General features: G+C 32.6%; 1 protein-coding gene across 1 annotated transcript in view; it reads right to left on the reverse strand.

Moving 5' to 3' along the window:
• The window catches only part of ELP4 (elongator acetyltransferase complex subunit 4), a 242,345-nt gene that overhangs the window by 136,362 nt on the left and 85,400 nt on the right, over positions 1-20,583 (reverse strand). The window contains exons 6-7 of the mRNA XM_079105479.1: positions 6,862-6,946; positions 1,490-1,678 (exon numbers count right to left, since the gene is read on the reverse strand). Of these exons, the coding sequence (XP_078961605.1) occupies positions 1,490-1,678; positions 6,862-6,946 (274 nt within the window). The remainder of the gene's footprint in view (positions 1-1,489; positions 1,679-6,861; positions 6,947-20,583) is intronic.

Consider the following 20,583-nt stretch of genomic DNA (forward strand, 5'->3'; position numbering starts at 1 on the left):
TTTGTAGTTGACACCACAGCTATCTCTCAGGGTTGTAATGATTTGAGAATCTATGTGGTCTAATCTTGAAGACGTTGGGGTGTAGAGTCAGGGAAAGACATTGGCAGTGTCACTTACTAAGTGACCTTGGGAGAACAGAGGTAAAAACTACCTATAGGGTACACAGAAAATAGGTTTGTGGTAAAGATTCAAGGACACAATGCTTGTGAAGTGCTTGGCCTGTATACTCATTGTTATAGTAATAGCATATTTGGTAGTAGTAGGAATATAGCAGTATTTTCACCAGTATCTGATAAATGTGTTTCAGGTTTAATTTATTATCAAAATCAAGAAACTTGTTTTGTCTAACCAAACTATTAGTAAAGTATTAACTTTATAATAACAATGAACACAATGAAAGTATGGGTACAAAGTCTAATAGAATTAGAAAAAGGGATTCTCCTATGAAACACATCTAGTTTTAAGATCATAGTAACAACATAAGCTTAGGAGCATCCGTACAAAGTCCATAAAGGGAAACACTGAGGTAATTATCCTCCATGACAATTAGAAATAAATTCTACTGACCAAGGAGTCAAAATTAACTCTTCATGCCAATTTTTTCAGTCATAATATCAAAATATTTTGTGAATAATTAATGGAACTAAATGAAATTTAAATAAAATTTGTCATATGAAGTTAGGGTCTAGTTGTGTTAGAACAAAGATGCTAAAATCACATAAGTAGCATCAACAATTAGGTATTAGAAATAATGAATATTCACTTATTTACACTTTTTGAACATATAGAAAAATCTAGGTTCTTTGCTAAGAATTTGTCACATTTATTGTTACATTATCAGAAAGTCACATGAAGAAAAGTATAAACATCTGACCCTGCCTTAACAAAAATTATAATGTAGTAGATGTTTGAGATATAGAAAATCAGATACTTGAGGCAGACCTAAGTTTAGTAAATAGTACTACTAATAAAAGAGAATGAGTACATGTGAAGTATGTTAATGTATAATCAGAATGTTAACTAAGGAAACAAAAGCTGTTTGAGAACATGAACAAAAATTATGTAAAAAATTTAAACAGGAATATACTGATTCATTAGTACAAGATTAAACTATAAAACATTTAGAAGAAACAAAAAAAGATCTTGGAGAGGACAAAGATAGATAAGATTGAAGAGGTGAGGGAGAGAAACCATTAACCATTTAAAAAATTGATAAGTTAAACCTCATTAAGACTTTAAACTTTTATCACAGCCTGTAAGAAAATTATTGCAAACTGTAGCTAAAATGTATCAGGAATTGTACAACTTGATAATGAGCCAATTACCAAACTAAAAATGGACAAAAGACTTGACAAAAAAGGCTATTCAAATGGCTGAGAAGCATGTGAAAAGATGACCAACATTATTCCTAATCAAGGAAATGGAAATTAAAACCACAACATCATACCATTTCACCACTAGTTAGGAAAGATAATTTTTAAAGTCTTACCTGGATAAGATGTGTTGGCATTGTAATGATACAGGCTGACAGAGAGGTTCTCAGAAGACCACGGAGAACATAGAGGAATTTGGTAAGGCTGTGACTGTTGTTACAGTTTTCTGTACAGCAAATATCATCTCCCCATAAGGGTGAACCAAGATTCTGAATTCCTATTCTTAAAATGTTTTTCTGTTTGTTCTAAAAGAAAGTGGGAGGGAGGTAAACACATAGAGTTTTGTTAATTGATAGGATACTTCTTTTATTAGCCAGTTCTAATTTTTATTTATAACGCCAGGAACAATGTCAACAAATGTGGTAAAAATTTAAGCCATATTAGTAATAAGGTAATATAAAAGAAATCTTTTAGATTACAAGAGTATAAAAAAACCAACAGAACTAAACCAGGTGTGATGGTGTACCTGCAGTTCTAGTTACTCAGGAGGCTGAGACGTGGGGATCACCTGCATCCAGGAGGTTGAGGACAGCCTTGCAATATAGCAAGACCCTGTCTCTAAGTAAGTAAACAAATAATAGAACCCATTTTATCCATTTTTGGAAAATTCAAAGAATATGACAAACCTTAAGCTCTAAATTGTGTCTATATTTTATCAGTGATTATGCTAAGAATTATGTTTGAGGCAGTTAATATGTAAGAGATCACAGGTTACAGTAGAGAAAAATCTAAAATTGAATGCTTGTAAACTTGTCCTTAGTATTTAGAAAATTAGAAAATTCTATAAATATTTCAATAAATTACTCAATATTTCTCATTTAACTTTATCTACTGCCTGATCTTTTTTGTGAAAAATGTTTAAGATGTTGGGATGTATAACACTTTGGTTTTACATTTTACACTTGTCTATAGGTTTTCCTCCTGAGGTTTTTGTATAATAATAAAATTCAACATTTTTCATAAAATTTAAAAGGTGAACATTTAGAATTTGAGCCTATTGACATTAACATCACAATAATAGTGACTGATATTTCTTAGGGAAATAATATTTATAAATCAGGGTTGGGCTGTAGCTCAGTTGTAGTGTGCTTGCCTGGCACACTACTATATAATATATATATATATATTTTATATATAATATATATTATATATAATATATATATAAAGAAGAATATTTAAAAATCTTTAAAGAAAACCCAGGATGAATGTCAGTAAGTACTTGCCATTAGATGTGTTTATAAAAAATTTTACTGTTTGGGTTATTCTAACTGAACAAATGTTTTGTAAATGCTTTCCCTAGAAATCTAACAAAATTACTGGGCAAAAGAGAGAGGTGTTAACAAAACTTGGCACATACAAATATTTGGAAAATCATTATTATAATTCTAATGGGAAAATAATATGTTCTTTCTTAAATCCATGATTTGGGATATGTGCCACTTTAAATATAATTTATGATGAAACAGGATCCTAAAATGTATCACAGGCTGTTGTTATAAAATACCACTAATGAAATTTTTTAGTCAATTAGTTATTGTCTAACATAGTATATCTAGTTCTCTGATATTACAGATGAAAATCGAATTTGTGTGCTCTTTTTTCAAGTACAATTTATTGACAAAGAAAGGTGAATGAAACACTGAAATGTTAAGAGGAAAATCCAAGGGAACAGTAGTTAGGTAAAATGAATAACACTGAGACTGTATAGTCTAGACTATGTAACAAAGTAGATTCTGGTCAACACATACAGTTCTCTCTCAGTATCCATGGGTGACTGGTTCCAGGGCCCCCTGTGGATACCAAAATCTGTGAATGCTCAATTCCTGTATATAAAATGATGCAGTATTTGCTTAACCTATATATATACACCCTCTTGAATACCTGAAATCATCTCTGGGTTAATTATAATGTCTAATACAATGTAAAGACTAAGTAAACAGTGGTTATGCTGTATTATTTGGGACTAAGGAAAAAAATGTCTATACATATTCTGTATAGAAGAATTCTTTTGTTCAGATATTTTCAATCTACAATTGGTTACATCTGAAGATATGGAACACAGGGTCAACTGTATATTCTTTAAGGTTCAGTTTTCTCATCTTCAAAATTCAAAGGATAGACTAAAATATTATCTGATGATCCCATAAAATTCTTCAAATACATGAAAGGATACAGAGGCCTGGATAGATTGTAGCAATGAGATTTCAGAAAAAGGAATTTCCTAAGAGCTTTAGGAAAACAACTTCATGACAACAATGACCTGAATTAAATTGATGTTATCAAGGCAGTCAGTCTACTTTTCTTTTTGGGATTGTGTTCAAGTTATGATAGACAACCATGTAAGACACCCTATGTTATGATCTCGGTAGTACAAAAAAATTGTTCTCTTTATTTCTGTACTCCTTAAATAAAATAAAGTGAAAAGATGTACAAGGACATTTGCATATTATATACCTTTGATCAAATGATATTTAATTTAACTTCTATTGATAAATGAAGCATATGAAACTGAACAGTCTTTGTACCTATAAATGTGAATAATGGAAATTTTAATGCTGTGTCAAATAAATAAGCCATTCAAATAAACAAATAAACCCAGATGAGCAACTTAAAAAAAAAAAAAAAAGAAATATAAATGTATTTCTGGCAAATGTGTGTGAAATATCTGTGAAATATGATAGGGCATTCCTTTTGTCATTTTCTTATTACTTAGAATGTAAAACTTTAAGTCTGATTTTGTCATCTCTAAGCTTATCTAATGATAACAAGCTTAGGTTAGATTCCTAACAGAACGAGCAATCTAGAAAAAGGGAGCAAGACCTTACACCCCTCCCCGCCAAAAATCCAGATGTTAGAATTAAATATGAAGGTAAAGGAGAGCAGCATCATATTGTTTCCCCTGACACTGTTTTAGAAACTAAAGACTGGTGATATTTTAACCTATGGTCACCATTACCTATTATTGTTGTCTCAAAAACACTTCTTACAAGTTTGTAACAAAATGCTGTTAGATATGGAATTAGGAGAACTACAGAAGTTTAGTGACTTTCACAGATACACTGACATGCATACAGAAAGAATGAAAATATTAAGCCAAAGAATGAATGAGCGATGTCAGTAGGTATATATAACATATCAGAATGCAATTGAGTATAATATTTCAATATAAAGAATACAGTTTTATTTTTAAAAGTATGATGGTAATTGCAAAAACAAAGGCCAAGCTACTAATTTCCTGTGTCATCTGACATAACTCCTGGGATCTGCCATGTAATAATGGGTATGCTGTGTAGCATGGTTAGATTTAAAATAAAGAACCTTTTGCTGATCACTGTACAATCACTAAATTTATTCCTAAGAGAATATCTAAGATTTAATGTAATACTGTAAGGAAAACCAATATTCAAATTTCATTTTCATTATATTTCTTAGATACTTGAATATCACAACGTAAGTGAAATTATAACATCAATTTGTATCTATACCCCAAATACCTTTAAGGTATTCTATGTAGTGCTATACTGCTTAGCTTACTACCAAGGTTAATTATGAGGTAGATTATAACAATTCTCTGTCCCTTTGAGTGTATTTCTATCTGTTGTCTCCAACTAGTTCAGCTTATTTGAACATGTAGTGACAGAGAAAATAAGATTTAAATTTCCTTTTAAAAAATGTTAGAACATTGTTTAGGCTCAGAAATAATATTTTTTGAAGTAGTGCTTGATAGATTAATTTAGATCTTTTTGAATTCATCTAAAGTTTGTGAAACAGATGTATAAACTAGGCAATTTAACAAACTGTAATCTATAATAATATGGAAATTTATTAACTACATTTTAGTTCAAATAAAATTGGAAGTGAACTTTGATAACAAATTATAGGCACATGTTAACTTAAAAATTTTAAGCATTCTTGGTATTCACCATAAAATGTCCACCTTAACCCTGTTCCATCTTTATGAAAGTCAATAGTTAATAGAACCTCTGGTTTGGAGAACCAAGCAAGCTCCAGTTTATTGTCTATCAATTTCATAAAAAATTTATTATTTCTTGAAAATGGTATTTTTTTTATACCCAAATAAACAATTAAGAAAACAAAAATTTCATTCCATTGTAATACTAGCTTGTTCATTAAGGAATCTTAGGAAGTATCTGCGTGGGTATGCATGAGTGTAATGTGTGCACATACTCCTTTTGCTATTTATTGTCTTTACTTTTTTACATTCTAGAAAATTTCTGGCTCTCCGATGTGTCATCATCCTGCAAGAGCAGCAGCTCTGCACACTGTACCATAGGAACTGTTATGACATGCCTGTTTCCATAGTTACCACAGCAAGTGGGGAGAGGTGTCTGTCAGGGACCAATTTACCTCTCCAGACGAGCAATGCCACCAAAGGAATACATGGTACCTATAAATCTTAGCAAGGACCAAAAATGGAGCAACAAGGAGCAAAATAAAATTGTATTAAATACTAAAGACCATCACAAAAACTGACACATGTGAAAAAGCATCTAAAAATAAATGTCTATGCTTCACCAAATACATAAAAGTATTTTCAGCCTGCCAGTACATTAGCAATCAAAACAAATTTAAAAATTATTATTATTTTTGCCACAGAGAAATTGTTAAATACAGCCATAAAGTTTTACAAGGTATTTTAAAATCTATTAGTTAATAGCCAATGTAGCTGAGAATGCCAGAATAAGATTTTTGGCTTTTCTGTTTTTTTTCAACAAAAATAATGGTGCTTTGGAAATACTTTTGCTAAAATAATATAAATGTAATACAAATCTTTTAGTTGTAAATGCAATTAAAATCACTGAGGAGAAATTTTGAAAGGCATGATATCTTGAAATAAAATTTTCCTCTCTGTTTAACTAACCAAAACATTTTTATTAGTGGAAATTTGGAGAACGTTTTTAAAATTAGAGCTACAAAGAATAGTTAAGCTATAAAATATTTTAATATAGCAAGTAAAAATGTATCTTTTATTCAATGAAACAACTCAAAGTGCAATGTAACAAGAAATAAAACATTGAGATAATTCTTACATAGAGGGTAATTCAAAATTAAGGTCTGATTGACAGAAACATGAAAAATTTAGACAGAAAAGTACAAATCTTGTATATTTTAAAGTAATTTTCAAAATGTAGCTACTTATTAACCCCAGAAGCTATAAATAGATATTTAAAAAGTGTTTACAATGCATGTATACATCTTATGTACATCTACTGTGAATTTAGCCAAAACTCTAAATACACATTAACAACCAAACTAAGGTTGTCTGTCTCTGCTTAATTACAGTCTCTATGCTTGAAAATAGCTTGTTTGTTGTTGATTTTTTTCTAAGACTTCTAGGTCCACCCCTGGAGAATTTAAAAACAACATTATGTACACGGATATAAAAGGCTTTGAAAGTACTCAATACCTGCGGATTGGATCCATCAAATCCTTCCTTATAAATGATGTTCTGGATGAACTGAAGCAGCTTTGTGTAGCCGTGAGTCAAAGAACTGTTGGTAAGAAGTGGCTCATAAATACATACATGGGTTTTTTTAATAAGAACTAAAAAAAAAAAAAACACTAAAACATTCAGTAAATAATTAATATATTTATATTCATTAGATAACAAAAATAAATAAAATGTGTCAAATTAGATTAAATAATCCTAAAATATAAGTCAATACATAAAGTGAATAAGTTATAATGCTTAAGTTAATAATGCTTAATATTGACTTGCTCAGTGTTCTTGACATCATGGGAAGGTAAAAATCTGTGGAGACTGAGATGACTTAATTATGTCAGGCTTAGTTACCTCCAAGAAAATTAATGATTTAATGAAGCAACCTAAAAGATAAAGCCACTATAGCTTTTCAGGAGTAATCATACATAATTAACACATAGATAATGAACTGCTATGCCAAGTACACCTGAATCAACGTCCTGATCACCTGAGCTCATCTTTCATCAAAGTTTTAATTTTCTTAGAACAAACTGCTGAAATAATAGTAATTTAAAAACTTGATATTTTACAACATATGAACAAGTGAGTATAATTTCTACTAAATTTATTGTTTATCCACTTTCTTTGTTAAAAGACAAAAATGTGCAAATTTAAGAAGATAAATAATTTCTCCCATGAATACCAGCATTAACAATACAATTTAAAAATATTTTACAAATACCATAAAATATCTCAAAGAAAATTTACTAAGAGTGAAGAAAATCTGTTTTACACTAACTGAAGATAAAATTCTGCCTCATGGACAACACCTATGTGTTTTGGCTAAACATTAAATGTCATGACAATGAGGTTGTGCTTAGAACATAGCTATTCATAGACTCTGCTATGTCTAGAGCTATGAAAACTGTGCATGACCTTAAAAACACAAAATTGTTTGCTTTCCTGCAATCCTAAGTACATAAATCACATAGGCAGAAAAAAATGCCCTACAGAAAGAATGAAATATGATTTGAAGTATGTATTCAACAGTGAAGAATATCCAAAGTTGGGAAATATATCAGACTGCTTAGTGGGCAAAGTCAGTGGTAGGTGGCTCAACAGAAATACATGTACATCTCTGTTAATAAATTATCGAAAGCCACAGCCAACTTAAAAGTATCTATCCTAAGAAACAAAAAAGAAAACCAAGAGAATAGAATGTTCTTCTGTGCAAAATAAATAATGAAGGATTTGATCGTACAGTTATTTATCCATTTTCAGTGAAAATACAGGTAGATTACATGGACACATTTTTCCACTTTCATGAGTGAGGAAATATTTCTATAAATAATATTCTGCAAGGCAATTTTTTTTTTTTTTTTTACTAGTTTGTATCTTAACATACATTTGTCCTTAACACACATTTGTCCTGGCTAGTTCAAGTTTTAGAACATAATGGTACTGTTTGAATCCGGTATATTCAATTGCTATCTGGGTCAATTAACTTTGCACAGAGGGCAAAATCTGCTCAAGGTCCCAGATTATGAAATGAATTGCAGCCAACCATTTGATGACTGTCACTATGGGTTAAAGGAAGCACATACACCCAGTGCCTCCTGATCCACCAATAATACATCTGTCTAAGATCATTATTATTTCATATGATAATAATGATAATATAAGATCCTGTAATATTTGTCTTTCTGTGCTTGGTTTATTTCTCTTAGTATAAGGTCCTCCAGTTTCATTCATGTTGTCACAAATGATAGAATTTCCTTCTTTTCAAAGGTTAATTAGTATTTCATTGTTTTTGTGTGTATGTACACACCATATTGTCTTCATCATCTGTTGATGAACACTTAGGTTATTTCCTATCTTGGCTATTGTGAACAATGCAGCAATGAACATGGGAGTACATTTATCCCTCCAACCTACTGATTTCATTTCCTTTAGATATAAGCCCAGAAGTAGGATTGTTGGATAATAGTTCTATTCTTAAATTTTTAGAAACCTCATACTCGTTTCTACAGCAGTTGTATTAATTTATCTTCCCATCAATGGCTTAGAAGGATTCCCTTTTCTTCACATTCTAGTCAATACTTATCTTCCATCTTTTGAAATAGCCATTCTAACAGGTATAAAGTGATATCTCATTGTGATTTTAATTTGCATTTTCCTGGTCACTAATGATGTGTAGCATTTTTTCATAAACTTATTGTCCCTGTCTATGTCTTCTTTTGAGAAATGTCTATTTTGTTCATTGGCTCATTTACAAACCAGGTTGTTTCCTTGCTACTGAGTTGTCTGAGTTACTAATATATTTTGGGTTTTAACCTCTTATCAGGCATATTTTCTTCCCATCCCTAAGACTGTCTTCACTCTGCTGATTGTTTCATTTACTGTGAAGACTAGGGAGGTTCTTTCATGTAAGAACAAAAACGAAGACATAAATTCATTTCCAATACCTCTTAATTGCTTGCCTTATTTAGCACTGACACAAAACAATCAAATCACCAACAATTCTTTTAACTTATAAAAAACAAATTTCTGCAACTAACTAGAGTTCTAGGAAAATAAATTCTTTGATAAAATAAAAGGGAAGTTATATTCCATGTATGTATAATATGTCAAAATACATATACTATCATGTATGTCTAAAAATGACAAACAAAAAAAAATCGGGGAGAGTTTTTCTTCAGACAGTATGATTTCACGGTTTTAAATAAGCTGAAAATTCTCTCACAAATAAGAGAAAAGTCAATACATTTAGGTATATTAATTGGGAATATTAACTTTTAGATATATAGCATTAAATCATTTAAAACTGAAATTATTTATATTTGGTATTAAAATACTAAGTACTGTTTATCACCATACATATTCTTGCATTTATATTTACAATAATATATTTTTTAAGGAAATAAATATCTTCAATTTTCATCTAATATTTTGGCTTTGTTATTAAAGTTATTTAATTTTGACAACGTTTACTTTGTGTGTGTGTGTGTGTGTGTGTGTGTGTGTGTGTGTGTGTTTATTAGTCTAGCAAAAGGAATGGGCAAGAAGGAAACTCACAAATATGCTGTTTTATTGTTTCCAAACATTTAAGAAAATTTAGGTTAATCCAAGTGTTTCAAACCTGTTGCAAAGGCAGTGTATTTTGAATTGTGTGTATTATATTACCTGATTTTTATGTGATTTTAACTTTTATGTTATAATCATCTGTTTTGAGATTATACAATCTGTCTTTACTATCACACTACAAAGAATATAAAAATAATAACTAGAAGTCTAATTTTTACCTTTAAAATATCAGGCAGTTAAAATTATCTTTCGTTTAAAAAAAAGTAAAAATAACTTGGGTTACAGGTGTCAAGGTTTTGTCTGTGAAAACATAAATTATAAAAATTATGTATATGAAATTAAAATAACTAGCTGATAAGAGAAAAGTTTATATATAAAGAGGCCCTTGGGTATTTTTTTTTAGCAAGACTAATTGATTTTAGTTATATAAATTGACAAAGTTGGTACACAGTATATACTCAAAAAAACGTTGGCATCACATTTGATGAATACAACATCTTTGTGAGTTAAATATAGCCACTATTCCCATTTTATGGTTGAGAAAATCAAGATTTATTAGATGCTAAGTGATCTGTCCAAGTGATTCTGTCAATAATGAAGTGACAGAAGTGGCACTTAAAATTCAATTTTTCTACAATTTCTAATTATCTGCTCTTTTGACTACACTGAGATAAAACCTAAGAGTGAGATTTAAATTCAGTGAAAAGTCTATGGGTTCAAATATACTAATGTGGCTTATAGGATATTTGAATATAGCTCCATTCAACATGTCAAATGAAGCATTTGGGTGCAGAGTTTTAGGAAGAGATTTCTTTTATTTGTAACTTTGAAGCCTTTACCAATGGGCCTCAGTTGTATTAACTTGGAGAAAAATGTATTAAAAAACCCTCAGTGTTGAATAGCGTAAATTTACAAATACATAATCTAGATCCCAGTATTGCACAGTGGAAATTAAGCTGAAGATGTGGGTATTAGTCCTACCTGTGCCAATAAATGTAGCTAATGGTGTGACATGAGGCAAATTCTTGAAATGTTCTATTCTAGTCTTCTAAATTTTTCCAATTATAAAGTTTTCCAGTTATAAAGTCAACTAGATGATCTCTGTTGTCTATTCTGACTTTAAAATTATTTGATTCAACAATGATGTTTCTCATTAAAATGATTTGTTGCTGGGCTTTTAAAAATAAGAATTTCTGGTTTGAATATTTTATTTAAGTACTATCATTCCTAATTAGGATTAATTTAAAATGAAGATGAATCATTTTTAGTTTATTATGAAAATGAATGAGAAAATATTATTTGCTATTACCAGAATTCTGTTTGCATGTATATTTCAAGAATGTGTCTATGTAGAGCAAATAGTGAGATATACTTGTAAGGCAGTAGGCACAATATCTAGTGTCTCAACTAACTGTATAAAATAATTTGCTAAGCTAAAGATAGATTAGCATATAATTTGCATGTGACTACAGATATTGTGAAGTCTATTCACAAGTAATTTTCAAGTTAAAAATTTTCATTACTATTACCCTGAAGGCTATCATTTACTCTGATTTTTCCTCTCTGATGCTTTTCACCTCACATCAAGTTTGAGTCTCTTTACCAAGGAAACTCAAATTAAGAGAAGGACATGGAGAATCTAAGAATGTATTTAAGGGCACAAAGGAGAGCAATGACTAGCAGAGACCTCTGAACCACACTTGGGAAATACTAAAAAAAAATGAAGATACATAAACTACATATATAGGCTAAGAAATCCACTGTCTGACCAGGAGAGGCAGTGATCGTTCATGAAAAATAATTCAGCTTGTCAACAATAAGTGTTGGCTAGGATGGAGAGAAAAGGTATACTCATACATTGCTGGTAGGACTGCAAATTGGTGCAACCACACTGGAAAGCAGTATGGAGATTCCTCAGAAAACTTGGAATGGAACTACCATTTGACCCAGCTATCCCTCTCTTGGGTTTATACCCAAAGAACTTAAAATCAGCATGCTGCAGTGAAGCAGCCACATCAAAATTCATAGCAGCTCAACACACAATAGCTAAACTATGGAAACAACTTAGATGCCCTTCAACAGATAAATGGATAAAGAAAATGCGGTACATGTGCACAATAGAATATTACTCAGCCTTAAAGAAGAATGAAATTATGGCATTTTCAGTAAATGGATGAAGGTGGAAAATATCATGCTAAGCGAAATTAGCTAAACCCCAAAATCCAAAGGCTGAATGTTTTCTCTGATAAGCGGATGCTGATCCGTAGTTGGGGTGGAAGGTAAGGAAGAATGAAGGACCTTTGGAGTGAAGGGAGGGGAGGAGAGGGTGTGGGGATGAGATGGACACTGGAATGAGAAAGACATTATTACCCTATATACATGTATGATAACACTATAGGTGTGACTGCACCATGTAGAGTCAGCGGAATGAGAAGTTGTGCTCCATTTGTGTACAATGTGTCAAAATGCATGCTACTGTCATGTATAACTAATTAGAACGAATTTAAAAATAAAAACAAAAAACCATTCAGCTTGTATTATTCTGACTTACTTTAATTACTAATGTAAATTAGTTGTTAGAGTCTGTGTCCTACAACCCCTCTTTACTGCTCTTATTTAGGACCATTACAAATCTTTCTAATACTTTAGACTGTCAGTTTCTGGAACTTTCTTCCAATGATGTTGACTCCCTCCTAAGCTAATTACTATCATGGTTATACCTCAGACGTGTTATTACCAATAACTGCTGTGTAATCATGATTTCATGCATTCATCTTCCTACGACCACTACTTTCCATCTTTCTACCTAGTACTCTTATGTAATCATTTGCCTCTGCTTATGTCTCTGTATCATTAGTTACCACATCCCTCCAAACCCCTTGGTCCTGGGGACTGAACCCAGGGCCTCATGCATGTTAGGCAAGCGCTCTACCACTGACCTATATATTCCCAGACCTACTCGCCTCTTGATAATACACTCTTTTAACTGATCAGTCATTTTGATCCAAAGTCACATTTTGTCTTCCTTCCTTGCCCTTCTCTTGCTATGTTGTTCTTACTTAGCAAAACTACTATTCTAGTTCATCCAACTTTCTATCCGTGTCACATCTGCCTCAGTGCTGCTAAAAATGGTCAGAGGAGGGCCCACTCAGTGGACGGATCTGACTTTACTTCATAACCAAAAACCTGAACAGGCTCAAGGCCACATGGCAGTCCCACTCACATACTTCCTCTCCTAGATGACAGTCTCATTCTTTCTCCTTTTTCATTCAAACTTCCAATATCTTTTCCTACATCTTTGTTCTCAGCTTCTGAGCTTGCACTGAGAAAACAGAAACAAGAGACACCCACTACTGTGTTTTTACCTGTTGTAGTTTGGATATTTGTGTTTCCCAAAATTCCCACTGATTCTAATCTGCAATAGTATTAAGAGGCAGGGTCTTTAGGAGGTGATTAGGTCACATCAGGGGCGGGATCAAAGGGAGCTTGTCTGCCCCTTCTGCCACATGCATTGATGCAAGAAGATATTCATCTATGAAGGAAGCAGGCCCTTAAAAAACTTGACCACTTTGAACCCTGAGTTTAGATTTCCAAGCCTCCAGAATTGTGAGAAATAAACTTCCGCTATTTATAAGCTGTTTAGTTTATAGCATTTTGTTGTGACAGCCCAAAGGGACTGAGACGCTATCCATCGGCCTGTGCATCCAGGCACATGTCTTCTCACACTGCCATACCTGAACTACCTAAGCAACGATGCTAAGCCATCCAGAGGCGTCACTCCAGCAATCCTCCCTTCCTTCTCCTATGTCACTGACTCTTCCTTTTCTACTGGATATTTTCTATGAATAAACATATTGTTGTCTCTTTCAAAAATTAAAAATACCTCCTCATCCCAGTTCCTCTGCTAGCTATTACTCTATTCTCTGCACCCAAACTCCTTGACTTCCCTAGTATTTGGTGTCCTCAATCAATCCTCTCTTTACATTTTCTTTTTTTGTTTTCTCTTCAATATACTGATTTTAATTTTGGATAAATACTCATACGTAAGTGGAATTGCTTGTTCATTTGTCAATTCTATGTTTAGCTTTCAGAGGAATCTCCACACCATTTTTCAAGATAGCTGCATTCATTTACAATATCACCACTACTGAGCAAGCATTCTCTTTTCTCTATGTCCACACTGATGCTTCTTATTTGATCATCTTTTTGACAATAGCCAGTCTAATAGATGGAGGGGATACCTTTGTGATTGTAATTAGCATTTCCCTGTGATTAGTCACACTGAACATTTTCTCCTACATTTCTCTCTTTTTTTTTTCATTCATTGTACACAAATGAGGTACAACTTTCGTTTCCCTGGTTGTACACGAAGTAGAGTCAGATCATTTGCATAATCATACATGTACATAGAGTAATGATGTTTGTCTCATTCTATTATTTTTCCTTCCACCCACCCTCTCCCCCCCCCCTCATTTTTCTCTATACTATCCATCTTTCCTCCATTTGTGCCTCGCCCCCACCCTGTTATGTATCATCATCCACTTATCAGAGAAATCATTCATCCTTTGGTTTTGGGGGATTGGTTTATCTCACTTAGCATGATATTCTCCAACTCCATCCATTTGCTTGCAAATGTCATAATTTTATTCTTTTCATGGCTGAATAATATTCCATTTTGTATATATACCACAGTTTCTTTATCCATTCATCAACTGAAGGGCATCTAGGTTGGTTCCACAATCTGGCTATTGTGCACTGAGCTGCAATAAACATTGATGTAGCTGTGTCACTGTAGTATGCTGATTTTAAGTCCTTTAGTATGGGCCTAGGAGTGGGATAGCTGGGTCAAATGGTGGTTCCATTCCAAATTTTCTGAGGAATCTCCATACTGCTTTACAGAGTGATTGCACCAATTTGCAACCCCACTAGCAAAGTATGAGTGTACCTTTTCCCCCACATCCTTGCCAACACCTATTGTTGCTCGTATTCTTGATAGGAGACATTCTAATTGGGATGAGATGAAATCTTAGGGTAGTTTTGATTTGCATTTCTCTTATTACTAGAGACGTTGAACATTTTTTCATATATCTGTTGATTGCTTGTAGATCTTCTGTGAAGTGTCTGCTAATTTCCTTAGCCCATTTATTGATTATTTGTATTCTTGATGTAAAGTTTTTTGAGTTCTTTATAGATTCTGGAGATTAGTACTCTATCTGAAGTGCATGTGGCAAAGATTTTTTCCCACTCTGTAGGCTCTCTCTTCACATTGTTGATTGTTTCCTTTGCTGAGAAAAAGCTTTTTAGTTCAAATCTATCCCAATTATTGATTCTTGCTTTTGTTTCTTGTGCTTTCTACAGCATATATCATGCATCATATTTTAAATTCTGTTTAGTGATCTATTTTTTTATCTCTTCATTTGGTGTGCAAGGTAATCCACTGTTCGGATGCACTGTTTGAATAGATTAATGATGAATAGTAGACTACAGATTTTCAATATGACACACATATCTATGATTATGATTATCATTCTTTATTTATTTATTTATTTATTTTTTTTTGTGGTGCTATGAATTGAACCTAGGGCCTCACATGGACTAGGGGACTAGGCAAGTGCCCTACCATGAAGCAATATCCTCAGCCTTTTTAAAATTTTGAGTCAGAGTCTCACTAACTTTCTCAGGCTGGTCTCATACTTCTGATCCTTCTGCCTCAGTCTCCTGAGTAGCTGGAATTACAGAAGTGTGCCACCATGCCTGGTTAATAATTACTATTATACATTTATCTTTGCTATCTTACTATTTCTTTATGGTAAATTCCTAGGAATGGTATGATGGCAACATAGATAATGTATGCCATAACTTGATACTCTTTTCTGAACTGTTTAAATAACTTACACTCTCATAACTAACATGAGAGATTGATTTTCCATATCATCTCTAGCACAGGACATTGCTATTTTAAATGTCTCACAGTTGAAAATACTCTCTTTGGTTCAGATTTACATTTCTTTGATGTAGTAAGGTTTTCTGGCTACTACTTCTGTTCTTTTAAGAACATACTTTTTGTAGTACCATTTGTATTTTTGCTTTTATTACCACTGTTTTTATTCCCTATGCTCAAAAATTATTGAGAATTGTTTTTCTGTTAAGTACTATTCTTAGCACATTAGTTATTAATTTAGTTATTACAAAAGTTGATAATTTTTGCCCATTTTATACTGGGATATGAAGCTTTTTCTTCCCAATTTAAAAATGGTCTGAATTCACTGAATTATATAAATGTTTATAATTTTTTAAAATTATGAAACAATCTCAAAAGAAAATATAAAACAAGTATAGAAGAAAGAAAACTTTATTCCTCTTCCACTTGAGAGTAAGTTGCTGACATGATGACCTATCACTTCTAAATTATTTAGGGTAAGATTCCTACAAACAAGGACATTCTTCGATAGGCCATAATACAACCTTTTGACTTAACCTTTTGTTACAATTAGGAAACTGATACTATGATCTAATCCTCAGGATTCATTCAAGTTTTACCAGTTGAACCATATCATCCAATATAACAAAAGTAGTCAGTCAGTTCAGAATCAAGTGTTACATTCAGTTGTCACATCTTCTCTTTAATTTCCTTCAGTCTAAATGTTCCTTTGACTTGCCTTGACGTTCATGAGCTTGATACTTTTAAGTCTGTAGTTAACTCAAAATACAGGTCAGGTTATTTCTCATGTTAGATTTAAATTATGCATTTTTGGTAGGAATATAAAAAATATGCTGATTTTTTTTCTCATGGCATATTAATCAGGTGATAAATGATTTTTGATTTGCTCCATTACTGGAGATGTTAACTTAAGGTCATATCTGCTAGGAGTCACTGTAAAATTATTTTTCCCTTTGTAGTTAATACATACTTTATAGGGAGATACTTTGAGGTTATTGAAATATCTTCTTTCTCAACAAACATTCAATTCATTCACTTATTTATATCAATACGTACTTATAGCTTCCAATGTTATAAAATGGGATATAATTTATTATGATCATTATTGTGATGCTTGAATTTTCTGCAGTTTGGCCAGTGGGAGTGCCTTTGAGCCAGCTTCTATGTCCGTTTATTTATTATTTATTTATTTATTACAGATGGACACAATACTTTTATTTTATTTATTTTTATGTGGTGCTGAGGATTGAACCTTGTGCCTACACATGCTAGGAGAGTGCTCTACCACTAAGTTACAACCTACCCTTTTAAGATACCTTATGACTCTTTAAACACTTATTCTAAACATAAGAAGATGCCCCATATATATCCTTTTCTTTTGTTTGAATTAAGCATTTCTCCAAAGAGTCCCAGTTTCTTTGAAGGGAGAATAGGATTTGGATTTGAGCATTAAAGACACTTATGTCCCTATTCCAAGAGTTTAAGATATTCCCTCATACTTTCTTCTATTACTATTATAAATTCATTCATTATATTATAATCCTTAGTTCATTGGAAACAGAGTTTGGTGTGAGATGAGGTAAGAATTTCACATTATTGTCCCCAAATGATTAGGTCCATGAATTTGAAACCCTTTCCTTTATAATAATGGTGCTTGTTTTTCATATAAATTCAAATCCATTAAACACATTTAAAAAGCACAGAAAACCTCCTATCCATAGGCAAAAACTATTAACAGTTTGGTTAACATCCTGTCAGACATCTCCTTATATTAGTCTTTTCTTCTCTTATTGAGAAAAACTACTGCAGGATTTTAAAAGTGTTTTTCATTCTGAAAAGAAGAGTATTTTACTAGTAAATACATGTAAAGAGGGTTACTACTATGTATGCTTAATTTTGGCATTTCTCTTATAGTCCTTCAAAATATATATTGTGAATCTGTTGTATCACCTAAGCAGATTTAGCTTACGTTCTCTCATGAGCTTATTTGACAGCACATCACTAAGTTTTTGGAGTCTAAAGTAACATCTCTTGAATTAGTGTTAGAAAAGCATTTGGGATAAGCTATATAAAATTTTATGTAAATGGGATTGGGCTATTTATCCTATTTATGTAATCAGCTTTTTCACTCCATTTTATCTTGGATGCTAAACCCAGTAACTGTCCCACTCTCTTAGCAGAAAAAGTTGTTAGTTTTTCCTCTGCAGTCACTGCTACAATTTTTGCAGCTACCATCAGTCTTAGACCTTACTTAAAGCCACAGTGCCCACTACCCACCAGAGGACAACTGGATTTCTCTTGGAATGCACTTGACATTAACTAACTAAAGCTGTAGCTTAGAATCTTTTCTTCAATATTTTGGAGATTTTGCTTGGTATCCTCTTTGTTCTCCAATATTACTTTCAAAGTTCTCTTTCTTCTCTACTTTCTAGAAAAACAAAACAAACAATATATGTTTCTTTTATAGCTAGCCAATCTTTTTAAGTGGCTGTCCTTATCAAGCTCCTGGAATTTTCTTCTATGTTAATTGAAGACTTTCTACCTGATTTGTAGTTCTAAAGTAAACATCTTATTCTCAGCCATCAATATTTATCTTGGTAGCTTGTTCTGTTTATCCCCACTATTAGGATCAGTAAGTCTTCTACTATCCCCTAGTCCTTTCTCTGTCTCCTTATATATCAATAGTAGTTGTCTTCAATTTTTTTCCCTTTAGTCTAAAGTTTATGGTCCATCAGTTTGTTATTATTGTTAATACCTCAAACTCCTTTGCTCTGACTTCTTTTGACTCTACCTGGCAAAATGTCAATCCTGCTTATACCTATAAATCAGTATAGATGCAAGAAAGATATCCAGCCTGACAAACAGGTATTATCACAAACATTTGATACTTCTGTAGTCAGTGTATTCTTCTAGTCTAAGATCTAAACCTTCCCTCACTGAACCTAAACTCCTAAGAGCTAAGTATCCATTCCTCAGTGGATGATAGTGCCTATTATTTCACTGATAAATCATCAGTCCATATCTTCAGAAAAATGCTACTTCTTTGTCTCATTGATGGGACATCAATGAATTTTTTCCATTGATGTTTCAGTAAAACAAAATAGAACAGTAACAAAAAATTTCTCATTCCAAGTTCATTCTAATTATGGTTCTTTCTCATCTCCCCATGAAGAAATTTCTTAAAAGGGTGATGTGATTTCTGCCTCTCTCTCTGAACCCATCTTCTAAATTGTTCTTCACATCACTCATTCTGCTTCAGCCACAAGAGCCTCTCAGTTCTTGGACACACCAAATTCTTTCCTGTCTTAGCACATCTGCTGTTCCCTCTCCCAAGAATACGTCTTGGGCTAGTACTTTTTTCATAAGTGCCATTTTCTCATTCTTTGGTTCTCAGCCTCAGAAAGGCCTTGCCTGAACAAAACCAAAATATCCCTACTGCCTCTCCTCCTGCTTAGGTAGTCCATGGAGAATATGCTTTTTTCTCTTTCTGATATTACTTATCATAAATCCTAATTGCATACATATTTACTTTTTACATTTTGCATGCTTTCTCATTGTCTATAAGCTACACATTGGCAAGGATAACAGCTAATTTATTTAATACAATAAACCTAGAGCTTATCATAATGCTAGGCTCATGAAAGGTGTTCAGGTTCATAGAAAGTGTTTAAATTCAGAGAAGGGGCTCAATAAGGATTGTTGGATAATGTTTATATACTTTAGTAAATGACAACATCTTAGTTTTAACATTAGTAAATTGGAAAACAGTCTTGATATTTCTTTTCTCCACTCCCAACTCCAATGATATGAATGAAATCAGAGGTGGCAACCAATCAGATTAAGCAAAGTCATACAGGGCTTCAGGGCCTTATGGACCGCTGTTAGAGGTAGGTTTACTTTTGTGAGATGAAAAGTCACAGGAGGGTTTGAGCCACAGTTGATGACAGCTGACTTATACTGTAAAATTGGAATATCTAACAAAGTAGGCACTGAGTTACATGCAACTTCTTAAAGTTAAATTAATTAGGTAAAATTTAAAAAAAAAATTAGTGCCTCAGTCTCATTAGTCACATCTGAGGTATTCATTAGTTGCATGTGGCTAGTGGCTGCTCTGATTGTTAGCATAGGTATAAAGCATTTCCACCGTTGCAAAAAGTTCTATTGAACAATACCATATTAAAATGTTCCCTAGGAATATTTTTGGGAAAAACATTATCATTAAGGAGTCATTAAGGAGCAAGACCTATTAGGAGGCTAATAGAATTCTGGTAAGAAATGTAAAGGATATAGTCTAGCATGTTAGAGGTAAAGGTTGTAAAGTAATATCTGTATATATTTTGAAGATGCAGTGGACAGGACTTGATGATAGATTATATGTAGGCGGAGAGGAAGAGGAAGAGAGTCAGAAGTCAATGACTACTTTAATGAAGGAAAAAGAAATTTGGAAGGGCATGAGAGAACATTTCTGAGGAGAAGATAACTAGAACTCAGGATCGGGAGAAAGGGAGAATAAAACAAAACTCATAAATATCAATGAAAATAGCATGCCATGTGTAAACAGAGCATTGGATACTCCACTAAACTCTGTGCCTGATGTCCCCATTAAAAAAAGTAAGGGAGAAAAAACAAAAGGCAAACATGCAAGCAGGTAATTTCTTTTCATGGGTCACAGAGAAGCTCAG

Source organism: Sciurus vulgaris (assembly GCF_902686455.1).
Source record: "Sciurus vulgaris genome assembly, chromosome: 11".
Lineage (NCBI taxonomy): Eukaryota > Metazoa > Chordata > Mammalia > Rodentia > Sciuridae > Sciurus > Sciurus vulgaris.